Source organism: Anser cygnoides, chromosome 3 (genome assembly GCF_040182565.1).
Source record: "Anser cygnoides isolate HZ-2024a breed goose chromosome 3, Taihu_goose_T2T_genome, whole genome shotgun sequence".
In the NCBI taxonomy this organism is placed as follows: Eukaryota; Metazoa; Chordata; class Aves; order Anseriformes; family Anatidae; genus Anser; species Anser cygnoides.
Genome location: NC_089875.1, coordinates 24,708,059 through 24,720,651, shown reverse-complemented (window position 1 = coordinate 24,720,651; position 12,593 = coordinate 24,708,059). Strand labels below are relative to the sequence as shown.

The 12,593-nt window shown below is 42.9% G+C and overlaps 1 protein-coding gene across 11 annotated transcripts in view; it reads left to right on the top strand.

Annotated features, from left to right (window-relative positions):
* Positions 1-214: 214 nt before the first annotated feature.
* The window catches only part of ENAH (ENAH actin regulator), a 97,958-nt gene continuing 85,579 nt past the window's right edge, over positions 215-12,593 (top strand). The window contains exon 1 of one of the 11 annotated variants that reach the window (XM_066993702.1): positions 215-506. In XM_066993702.1, coding sequence (XP_066849803.1) covers positions 502-506 — 5 coding nt within the window. In that variant the 5' untranslated portion in view covers positions 215-501. Of the gene's footprint in view, positions 507-690; positions 815-12,593 lie in introns of those variants that run through there. The other 10 variants (XM_066993705.1, XM_066993703.1, XM_066993706.1 and 7 more) reach the window with 10 other exon arrangements.

Genomic DNA, 12,593 nt, shown 5'->3' with positions numbered 1-12,593 from the left:
GGAAGGGGAGAGCGGAGCGCGGACACCGCCGGCAGCCCGGGCCGGGCCTCGCCGCGGGGGCGGCGGCTGCCGAGGACAAAGGGCTGCCTCCGCCGGCGCCGCCGCACCTGAGGCCCGGCCTCCCGCCCACCCCCCCCCAGCGGCCGTACCCCTGACGGGGGGCGTGGGCTCCGCCGCCCCGCCCTCCCCGCCGCTCCCCCGGCCCCGGCGGTGCCGCCGGCCTCCCCCGCGCTCCTCCGCTCTCCCCTCGCCCTCCCCCCCGCGTTGGTTCGCTCTTCCCCGCCCCTTTCCCCCACCTCTCCGGCCCGTCCCACCCCCGGCGCCCCGCGGTGGTGTGGCCCGGCCCGGCGGCGGAGGGAGGGAGGGAGGCGGGCGGGCGGGCGCTGGCTGCCGGGGCTCTCGCTGTCCGTCCGTTGAGGCGCCGGCCCCTGAGGAGCGGAGCGCGGCGAGCGCCGAGCTGAGCGAGGAAGCGGGAGCGGCTCCCCGACGCCGGGCAGCGCCATGAGGTGAGGGGCCGGCCGCGGGCGGCGGCGGTGGGCCCCCGCCTCTAACGGTCCGCGGCAGCCTGCGGCGGGGGGCTCGGAGGAGGACGGCGAGGAGGAGGAGGAGGAGGAGGAGGAGGCGGCGGGGGCCGGGCCGGGGGGAGCCCCGCGGTGGGGGAGGGCTCCATTGTTAGCGCCGCGTGGGGGAAGGGCGGCCCCGCCGGACCCGGCCCCCGCGGCGGCGGCGGAGTTGCGGGGCCCGCGGGGAGGGAGCGGGCCCGCGGCGTGCCCCGGGGCGGCCCCTCGCCTGCTGGGCCGGGCGGGCCGCGGAGGTGCGGGGCGGGAGCGGGGTCTCCCGGCGCCTTCCTTTCTTCCTCCCTTTCTTCCTTTCTTTCTCCATTTTTTTTTTTCTCTCTCCCCCCCCCCCCCCCCCCCCCCGTAACCGGCGGGTGTTGCATTGCAGCAGCGGCGGCGGCCGGGCTGTTCCCGGTGCGATCAATAAGCGGGAGCGGGGGGCTGGGGATTCCCCCGCTCGCAGCCGTTTGGGGCTCCCGGGTGTAAACACGGCGGTGCCCGCCGCCGGCCGAGCCCAAACGCGGCGCTGCCCTGCCCCGCGGGGCGCCCGAGGCTCGCTGCGGGCTCATTCATTTGGAGCCCAATTCCTGCCGCCGCCGCTCGGCCCCGCGCCCGTTTCTTTTCCTCCTGCTTCCCCGGTCTGCCTCCCGGGCGGCCGCGAGGCTCTGGGCGCCGTGTAGGCCTGGCCCCGGTTCCCGCTGGGCGAGGAGCCGGGCTGTGCCCTCGGAGGTGCTGCGCTCGGGCCGGGTCCTCCTTTGTGCTCCCTCCGGGGCACAGCAAAACCCTAATTACGGGGTTTGAACTTCTTGTCCCCCCCCATGCGTCCACACCTTCTTCCATGCAAAGGGCAGCCTCGCAGCTGGAAGCATGGCGAGCCCCCCCCCCCGTTTTGTACAAAACTTTATTCCTGTATTTCCCTCTAGTCTTCTTTGTTAACTCTTAGTATTTATGCAGTACGTTATTTTAATCCTCATCTTGTGTCATGATACTTTATTTTCCCTTATTCATATTACTCTGGAGAAATGAGATGCCCTGCAAGTTCAGAGTTACAACTTAAAAAACCTTACAGATCCTTCAAACATAGCAGTTTTATTTCGATAATCTTTAACAGTGTACTGAGTACTGCTAATCTCACGAAGGTTGATACAAACATCTTGAGAAGCCCTGTATAAATTTGGTTTTTATGCTGGCAGAAAAAAATACTTCCAATGTGCGGTTGATGCTGAGTGAAGTAAGCTCTACCAGCAAGTCTGTGCTCTCGCTGATGTAACTGTATGTGTCCTAGGGCTTATGCCAGTTCAGAGGCAGCACAATGTTCCTCTTAACCAGCACAACAGGAAAGTGCCTGTGTTGAACCTTCCCTTAGGTTGCTTATTTAGGTGTTTGATTCGTTGACTTCAAGCAGTTAGTGAACGTCGGCAAATGATCTGGTTGTGTGCCTGAAACTTTCAACCTGCTCCTGAGTACACAACACGAAGCTGGTAAGAGGGAAGCTCCACAGCGAGTTGAGTGGGCTCGCTGAGTGGTCATGGGGTATTTTGAAGAAAGCTGACTCCAGAGGCTCGATTCCAAACCTTTTGGAAAAAAAAGAAGCAAGCTGTACCAATTAAACTACACAAGTTATGAAAACGATGTGGTTAAAGCAGTATTTTCCTCTCTATAGAGGCACCATTAAATTGACTCGGTTGTGTTTAATTGGTCCAGCTCCAGTACAATGGCAAGCTTTCACTGCACGCTCTCCCTTTGGACTTGTTTAGACTAGGATTGACGCTATATTTCTGAAACATGTTTAAACCAATATCTGCACACCCTATTATGTTTGAGCAATGAATTTTAGCATGTATTTACTGGTTAAGGCAAGTCCTGATGGGGGAGGAGTGAGAAGGTGGATAAGGATAAGTGACCAGTGCTTCCTATATAGCTCTTCTATATACAGGTATTACTGAAAATATGCTTTTGACATGAATGATGTTGATGGTTTCCTGAAATGCATAAACTGTGTTCTGCTATTGCTGTTCCATAGGTAAGTATGCAGTTGGCGCTCCAATTTATATAAAAAGAAACAAATATCAGAAGTCATTCTGAGGTGAGGTGGATGCTCCCCCACCCCCTTCCAGAAAAAAAAAAAACTTAGTTTCTGTAATGTCCTTTGGTGCCTACATGTGTGAGAACCCAATCTTCGGCCATGTCAACCTGACATGATCATGATAATTTCATGTTAAGGTCTCACATCTTGTCTAGGCTGCTTAGATGATCAGTTACTAAAGAGCAAACTAGTTGTCCTTGTGGTAGGTAAAATTAAACATCATTGTAGACAGCATCTTGATATTGTAAAATGACAATTCAGTAAGATGCGAACATCACAGCACAAGTTGAACGCAAGAATTAATTCTCGTAGTAGTCTGTTTTGTATTTGAATCAAATTTATATGCTCTTTGGGTAGCATCTGTTAGGGTTGCAGGTGGCCGATAACGTTTATTAGACTTAATATTAAGCATCGCAGTTAAAAGGTCCAGCCTAAGAATGAAGTGACTCAGTTCAGGACACAACTTGAACAGCCACCCCCCAGCTTTAGATAAACAGTTGATAGTGATGAACACCCATTTCTCTTACTGTATTGTGGCTAGCTGACAAAGTACTGCTCTTAATGTAGTTTCCTGAACGGACTTATAATAGGAACCCAGAAATAGGTGTATTCGGTGAGATTTCCATTTGCTAGCCAAATGGAATGTGGTGCTGGGAAAAAGTAGTTAAAGTATAAATAGCAGCACAATTTTGTGCCCTTGTTCTAGGAATAGCGTAACTTCCCATTGTATTTATACAAGAAGCTCATGTGTAAACAGAATGATAGTGAAGGGTATGTTGAAATCTGTGTTATAGAAGCTGAAAAACATAACTACTGGTACAGTTGGGATTCTACAGTGAAGGCTAACTGATTGATCTTAAGTTTTTATTTTTTGGTATCTAGCTCATTTTGTATGCTTACTCTAAAAATAAATGAGCTTCCTGAGATGCTGACTTTTTAAATCAAACTGTGTACGGCTTTCTCTTGGGATTTCTACATCCATTTCTTTGTGTGGGAAAGAATTGTTTTTCATTAGTGTGCTAGTGAGAAAGCAGACTGCTTAATCTGGCTTCGTTACCCAAGTTTCAGGAACTGGGAAAGAAACAGTATTATTTTAGATCTTTATTTATTTTAGAATTTTAAATTCCATTATTTCTAGAGCTCACGGAATCACAGAATGGTTGAGGTTGGGGGGGACCTCTGGAGATGATCTGCTCCAACCCCTGCCGAGCAGGATCACCTAGAGCACGTTGTGCAGGATGGCACTCAGGCGGGTTTTGAATGTCTCCAGAGGAGGAGACTCCACAACCTCTCTGGGCAACCAGCTCCAGTGCACTGTCACCCTTACAGTAAATAAATATTTTCTCCTATTCAGCTGGGAATTCCTGTGCTTCAGTTTGTGCCTGTTGCCTCTCATCTTGCCACTGGGCACCAATATTCATTACTTAACTCATATTCGTAGCTCACTACATTAATTTGTGTTTGATAGGCTTCTATGCATATTGTGTGTGTGAAGGTTTATTGTATATTTAGATGGGGCAAACAGCTAAATTGCTGCAGATTTTTTTCTTTTTAGGAAATCATGTCATATCCTCGTTTTTTCAAAATAGTTAAATTTGTGGTCTCATTAAAATTTCTGCTCACATTCAGTAGTTTATCTGCTCAGGTATGTTGCCCTAGAATAGACTTTGTTACTTAAGTCTGTATTTTGTGCTGGGGTTAGTAAGCCTTCATTATATTCTAAATTTTGTGCTAGTATGTCTGATATCATACTCCCTGTTTTTTTAATGTCTTTAATATAGGAGTGAAAGCCCATGCAGAAGTAACAAAGCATGTACCTTCACTAGGACTAGGAATTCTTGAAGGGTCCCATGTATGTTTTGTAGTTTTCCTAGACAAGCAGGTATACAAGAACATAATGTTAGTAGTGACAGTAGTATCACAGAATCATCTAGGTTGGAAGAGACCTCCAAGATCGTCTAGTCCAACCTTTGACCTACCACTAACAAGTCCTCCACTAAACCATATCACTAAGCTCTACTGCTGTAACTGCGGCTATTCAAGGTAAAATACCAGAGTAGAAGAAGCCATTAATTTCAGTGGCAATGTTAAGTTATTGTGTACATCAAAATGTAGGGTAATGCTTTGGAATTTTGGCTTTATTTTAGTTTTAATACATGCATAAATAGTATATTTGAGCTAGAAAGCTTAATTCAGTTAAGAAGTATTTGACAAAATACTGGAATTGTAAGCAGGCCAGTAATTTAGACTGGGTCTTTGTAATGGGAGCCAATACACTTCCTAAAAATTGCTCATGTCTCAAGAGCAACATTGGAGGTGTAGGCAGTTTTTTTCAGGTGGGTACAGGAATTCAGGTTACTTTCCGTCTTCTAAAGTAAACTAACAGATGGACTGAGTCATCTGTCTGATAGAAGTGCAGACTTCAGCTCGTGTTTTATCTGTGGCAATTGAAAGTAATTTCTGGACTGGTTGTTTCTGCCCACCTGATAGGGAATCTGACAACTGTTTTGCCCTCAAGGTATCTGGATAGAGATTAGTGAATTTTTTTGATAGTAAAAGTGTAAGTCTTTAAAAGATTACTGTGTGAATGGAGGATGCATGAATCACTTTTTTTTTTCAGAAGCTATTTATGACCATCTTACCAATTATGTTGTCAGCCTCTAAAAATTAGAAATAGTCTGGGAGTGTGTATAAATCAGGAATGCTCTCTGGAATGCTATATACACATGTATTCTTGACTCTGATTCAGGGCTTCGTATCGTTTGTTACTGGAGGTCAGAAAACAAGACCAAGTTGGTTGGCTTCCTACTTCAGACTGCTGTTTAGTGAAAGCCTTTTTTCTACGCTTGTGTAAAGAGGTTATTCTTTCAGCACCTGTTTCGGTGGATGCCTTCCCGAACACACGCCCTGAGTGACGTATCTGCAGTGCCTTAGGCATATGATTGGAAATACTTAGTAATGAGGACTGCTGCTTGCCGTGCCAGCGCAATTCATGCAGAACTATTGTAGAAGTGGGTTATTGAACTGCTGGATAGAGTCATTTGCTTTCATTACTAGAGAGCAAATGTATTTTGTGAAACAGATATTATTCTCTTCTTTACTGTGACCTTTCATCTGGAATTGCTCTTGACAGTTCATGCCTGCTTCCACTCATCAGTGTAGGAATACATATGCCAGCTCTCTAAACATCTAGACGGGTTTAGGTTTTAGGAGTGCTCTAGTGCTGAGGGAAAGCAAAAGATACCATCTTTTTATGTTTGATTGGGGGGAAAAAAAAGAAAACGTGATTTTTTTTTTAGTAGTAGCTAAAAGTAAACCTAGAGAGGTAAGTCCTACAATCCTTCTTGAACAGATTCAATATTTTAAGTAATTTTTAACGATCGCTTCACCACCCCACCCTTCCTTTTCCCTGCCAGTCTTTGTGAATTGTATAAAACTGTGTTGTGTTCTTGGGACGTTGGCATCTCCCTTGGTACTAATATGGGAGCAAAGTGACTTTTCTATCTGGCGATACTTAAGCCTGCTGTATGAAAAGCCAGTGCTGTGGCCCTAGTGGCTCTCCCTGCTTTAATTTACCCTGCGTTGTCACAAATACAAATGGAAAGTAACTAGTTTTGTGTATAGCTCTTTTTGTTGGGCTACATACATAATCTTTTTTCCCTTTTAGAGATGTCTGCAACACCTAGTTTTAACTTTAAACATTTCTAACTTTAAGAAGAAAAAATGATGTCCAAATAACTGAGTTTGTTTTGCCTTGCCTTGGTTTAAAATGCTGTGTACTGATACAGGCTTTAGATGAAAACGTGCAATTTTATTTCAGCTACTGCTGTTTAATTGCTCTAATGATTAATAAGCCTCCACCTGCCCAATGTCACTAATTGCACATCTTGCTTTACTGTAGCTATTTCACAATTAATGCTTTAAAAGTTCCTGAAAAAAATGGGGAAATCATTCCTGACATCTTTTGGCGGTGTTACGCTCCTGGTGCTCCTTATGTCGTAATTCTGTGGACACTTACAGGCAGCTTATGGAACTGCTCCTCGTGAGAAAATGTGAAGTTTTGGGGGTGTGCTGCCCAAATGCCAGCGCCAGCCTGGTGAAGAAAAGTTCACTGTGTCATTAGATAAATTGTTAGTTTGCTTTGTCTTCTCAGCTGAACTGCTAGTAGTAAGTACGTGGCTTGGGAATCAACGCATAAGGGAGCGCAAGGAGCTGAAGTTCCATCACTCTCTGTGAGTAATCTTTAGGCGGGGCTAACTTAAACAGAAGAGAAAGCACATGCAAAAAAACTTCCATGATCAATATTCTGGCCAAAAAAAAAAAAAAATCTGCTCTTAGTTTTGTATATTGAAAATTCTCCAGGCAAAGCTTGCTTATATATAGGAAAATAGTGGTTTAAAAAAAAAAAAATTAGTCCCAAACTAGTATGTTTCTCTAAATTTGTGGTGTGGTAATGTGGCTAATTTTTAATGTTACTGTTTTTCTAACTGTGGTTTAAAAAAAAAAAAAAGGTGCTGATACCCCCTGAGGTATAGGGGGGGAGAAGTGGAAACTGATTGCACTCTGGAGTGTGATACAGAAATGTTTTTTGTTGGACTGGTCTGCTGCCAGAAACAACCCTAAACTCCTAGTTTGTAGCACAAATAAGATTGCAAGGATTTTGTTTCAAACGTTCTCTCATTCTTGTTTTATTTACAAATTTGAAACTTAGTTTCAGTTTCCTGAATCAGATCCTAAAGTGATGTATATCTATTGCAAATTCCATAAAGAAGGTGAATTTTGGTTGTTGTATGTTCTAAGTATATGGGCCATATGGTTAAAAAAAAAAAAAAAAAGTTTTTAAAACTTTTGAATTTAGCAGAAAAATAAAGAAATAAGTAATCATTGGTGTAGGTAAAGCCTTTGTTATACTTAGTTGCAGTTTTATAGCAGCTAGAGGAGTATTTTCTTTCTAGAAAGATTTTTTTTTCTAGAAGTCAGTTTGTGTTGTTCTTAAAGCAGAATCCTAAAATACGGTTTAATGCTTTTTTTTTTAAGGGTGCTGACTACTGTCATCCTCCACTTCCTTGGAGATGACACTGATAACAGATTTTTAACTGAAACACTTAAGAGGTGATGTAGTTAAGGGAATGTTTTACTGTGGTCTCCTCACAGTTGAGGAACTACTGGTAAATGCTTTATATTTCAGTTGTGTAAGACAGTACGTCTTTGGATGTGATGCTAGCAGATATGATTGTATATTTTGTGGAGATTTTCATTTAAGTTGCATTGTTCTTACTGTACGGATTGAAAATGCAAATGCTAAATGGGAAGGTGGTTGAGATTCTGTTGTATTTCATGCATTTCCAAAAAAAACTTTCAATACTTCTGTATTAGTGGTATTTTTACTGGCATTGGAGGGAAGAGGTGGCTGGTATTTTTAGGTTACATTCAACTTTCTGTTTGTCTCTTTGTAAATCAAACTTCAGCATATGGTCTGTGTAAATTTGTGCCTTGAACCTAGTAGTGTTGCTTCTTCAAGTCGCTAGCTCTTGAAATAGCTCTTTGGGGCGGGGGGGAGATTGTTTTTCAGGCACCAAGCTTCCAACTCTAGGCTAGCAAGAATTTCTCTCTTCTAGTTACTGTAGCTGTTCGTGTCAGTGATTCGTTACAATAAAGAATATATACTGCTGCTGCTTCTGATGGCTTGTTTTCTTGTTGTATTGCTTTATTCTATTGAAATCTTTTCCCTTCGTTGCTCTCTTTTAAAAGCTTAGTGTCTTTTATAAACAGTGCATAGTGATGTGTACATTTTATTTCCTCTCCTGTGTTAAACTCCTGCTGATATTTCAGGAAAGTGTACCAGCCTTTTGGCAAACCTTAGTCCATTGAACAATGCTGACTCTTCTATGAAAGTATTTAGTCTAAGGTAACAGCCTGTTGAATTTGGACTTAAAATTGAACACAGTGAAGATTTACTATAAAACTCGTACTGTTTTTGAATGCGGTTACAAAGCGTATTTTTAGAAAACTGTTTGGCTGCTGTAGATTAAGTTAAATGAATTTTACAACTTCAGAATAAAAATGGTTATCTGTGGTCTAAAATAAAAGGTGTGGCCATACTTAGCAGTGAAACTTAATCCAAATGAACCTAATTATGGCAGAGATAATAAAGTAGTGAACGACAGTACTGTTATGAAAATGATCACTGCTGAACCTCACGTGCATGATCTTTGCATGTGTAAGTCTAACCAGTAAACATACTACTTCAGAGCATGTGTAGGTTGGCTGTAGTTGTATACTACTCTAGCAAAAATACTGCTTTTTTAAAGGAAATTAAGTTTAGAGGTACTTTTTTCCCTCGTTCAGAATATGCCTGCTTTGATTAAAAAAGCTTGAAATGTGATCAGAATGCAAGAAGCTACTATTACATTTTAATTTAGCATTACATGCTGGTTTATTTAGCCAAATCACTCTGATGTAAGTGGAACATGAGGATGGCACAGGAAGCAGATGATACTTTGTGCCTCCATTTTCTGTGCGTGTATGAAATACGCTTTAAACACTGACCTGCCTTACAAGTCAGGTACAAACCATTTGGTCTGAAATGGAGAATGAATGAAGAAGTATATTAAATTTTGCACCTTAAAGATCTTATGGTATAATCTCAAGGATTGTGGTAGTGCTGTTAGTGCTGTTGTTTGTTCTGGTTTCTGCAACATTGTGTGATGAATCCAGTAGTCCTCTTTAGTGACCAGCTTAGTTAATTGCACCGTATATGAATTGCTTCTAAAATGGTTGCTGCTTGACTTTTCATCTGACAGTACAACCATATTATGAGGTGAGGAAACCTGTACTGCTGTGTTCTGGGGCTTCATTTTGTGTTTTTCTGATGTCTTACGTTATTCTTCCAACCTGTAAGAAGATTAGTTTATCTTGGGCTTCTTGGTTTGCTATACTCTAAAGGCAGCTTTGAAACTGATGGATACTACTGTACACTTCTTATTTGCTGTACATTTCTTATTCAGTGATAGAATGGTCCTGTGTCCCTGCCGCTGCCACTATTCCCAACAATAGTTAAGTGCACAAATGGATGGCAATAAGATAAACACAAAGGTTGTTTTGTAGGTTATGAGTACTGTTGCTGTAGCTGCGTTGCTCTGAGAATATAAACAAGACAAAGGTTTTATAAGGAGAGGCAATATCTCTTACTGGGTCAGCTGCTGTATTGATGGGGAATGGCACACATGCAAGTTTTCAGATGTTCCAGTGCTCATTTCTTGAGAAAATTACTCAATTCTTTGGAGACACCATGTGGAGGTTTTGTACTGTGTGGATTGTTACAGGCACACTGCACATACAGGTAGATATTGTGTTTTATTTTTTTAATGGGTAGCTTGTAATTTTGAATTCTTAGCCAAAAAAGTGAAGAATTAGGTGCTTCAAAGCAAGTAAGCAGATGTAGGATCCTATTTAAATTGACACTTGGTTTTGTACTGCTCTGCAACCATGATGCTTGCATAGAGGAAGTGGAGATGGCATTGCAGAGAAAGATGTCAAAGTGAAAATTGTGAAAATCCTTTTCAGAGGTTACTGTTCGTGTGTGAGAGTGTATTTTCCTCTGAATTATCTGACCACTGGAAATCAGCGGAGGAAATGTTCAGTATGGTTTGTTTGAGGAGCCCATCTGCATTATTTTTATAGAGAGGTGGTCTTGGTCACTAGAGTGGCTGCACATAGGTAAATCTCTGGGGTGCGTGGAAAGGGTTGCATCTTAGGCATGACTAATACTTAATAGTAGGATTTTATCTTTGCCCTGTTGAGGTCCCTAGTTAGTCATCGCAAGATAGAGGCGTGTATATCTAAGCCTTTTCTGGGTGCTGTAAATATCTTACCTTCAATGCACGTGTATCCCTTTTCAGAGGGAAGGTGGGTGCAAGGCAAGCAACCTCTTACTCCCTCACTGCTTCCTGTTCCAATGCTAATGAAAACTCCCTGTTCCTGATGCATACTGTTAGCCTCTGCATGCTGCCTAAGTGTGAACATGTGAGTCTCTATATTTGATGGGCAGCTTCCATCTGTGGGCAGGTAGCTGGCTTCTAACTAGTCCGTTCTGCAGCTCCACAGTTAGGAATACGGAGGGAGGCAAGTGACAGTAATGTAGGGGAAATCCTTAGCTATTATGAATTGGGAAATATATGTAACTTTGTTAATGGCATGATTTCCATTACCCAGGCCTTATATAATAAGGGTTTTCTTTCCTTAACTTTTGCTTCTAAATAAATTATACTTACTTTGTAAGTGATGTTAGGATGAAGACTGAACTGTCTGTGTAACTTTTAGGAATCCTTTCAGGTTCGATGATATATTTATATGCTTCCAGGCATAGTATTCATCACGCATTTATTTGAAGTCTTGCATTTTTCTTTGGGAGTTGAACAGGGCTCCTGATGTTGAAGTATGCCTGCAGTTGGGGTGGGTCTGGGGGGTGAACTTACCCCCAAAGATCAATCATGAGAAACTTCCTTTGTAACTCTTGGCAAAATACCACTGTCTTTCTTGGGAATGGGGAGGGCTTTGAAAAAGAAGAAAGCAAAATACCAAAGGAGATTGATAGTCCGTATTTTCATATGCCTTGTAATGTATCAATTTCCCAGCCAGCTGAGTGATCACAATTTCCTCACTTTTGGGGAAAGGGGAAGAGATTTTATGCAATTCATATTGGCTTATCAAAACCTTTACCTCCAAACAAGAGGAACAGTTTAAATGTCCACATGTAGTTTTGCTTCAAAATTCATTACAGAGATTAAATTTAACGTAATCTGAGTTAAGTCTTTTTTTTTCTTTAAAACAAAACCAATCCCTGCAACAAATAAAAAAAATCCCCAAACAAAATGAAGCAAAACTATTTTGAAACAAAGCCATAGGCTTTTCTTCTAGAATTTGAGAGCTTTTGTTTTGTGTTTAGTAGGACAAAAGTCTGGCATAAAATGATGAAAGCATTCCTCTCTTAAGAACAGAGATTCTGAGCATCTAAAGAAATTCTTCTTGGACGTTACTCTAGAAATGAAGCATTGCTGGCCACGTTCAGTGTAGCTGTGAACTTTGTCTCAGCAGCATCGTGTCTTCCGACCATTTAAATACACTGAATTTTTTAAATGTAAAAAGTTAGGTGTTGTGCCTCGGATCCTTGCTTAGGTTGGCGAGGAGAGTAATGTTTATTCTGGGGACGTTCTGGTTCTCAGGGTGGCTGGGGTTAATGGGAGCTTGGCAAGTAAAAAAAAAAAAAGTTCCATATTGTTTTTCTGCAGTGGGTTCCTGTTGCTATGCGACAACCAGAATGTCACTTAGTCCAGGGTGTATTAAATTTGTATTCCCTGCACATAGCTCTGCACGTTCGTTTTATACTCTACCAGGAGGCCACGTTGCTGACTTCCTGTAGGACTGTAGTACGAAGTATATATCGGAGTTCCTGTTCTGGTGCTTGCTGTGACTGTGCACACGTCAGCACGCTTGCACAGCCTTTCTTTGTTTTTGGATGTGTGGGACACCTGTGCGGCACAGGCAGACAAAAAGGGGCGATGGTTGTGTTCCTGGGGGTGGGATGATATTGCCAAGCAACATGCTAAGGCTTCAAAAGGGAGACATTTCTTGTATGGAAAAACCTCAGGCTGTGGATTCTGAAAACATCTAAAACATGATGCAGAGAAAGTTAATGCAGGTGGTATACTATATGAATCTTCAAACCAAAAAATCCAGTTAATTTGTAGTGATTAGAAATAACTTTGTTATTTGAATATGTTGACATCTCCCTTCCCTGTCTGAAACCAAGGCTCTCCCCCCCCCCCCAAAAAAAACAAAACAAACAAACAAAAAAAAAACGATGGCAGCATCCAAACTCTTCAGCCTCTCCCCATTCACTGTAGATGGATGGATTCCGGAATGCTAAAGATGTGTTTGGGGAAAATTAG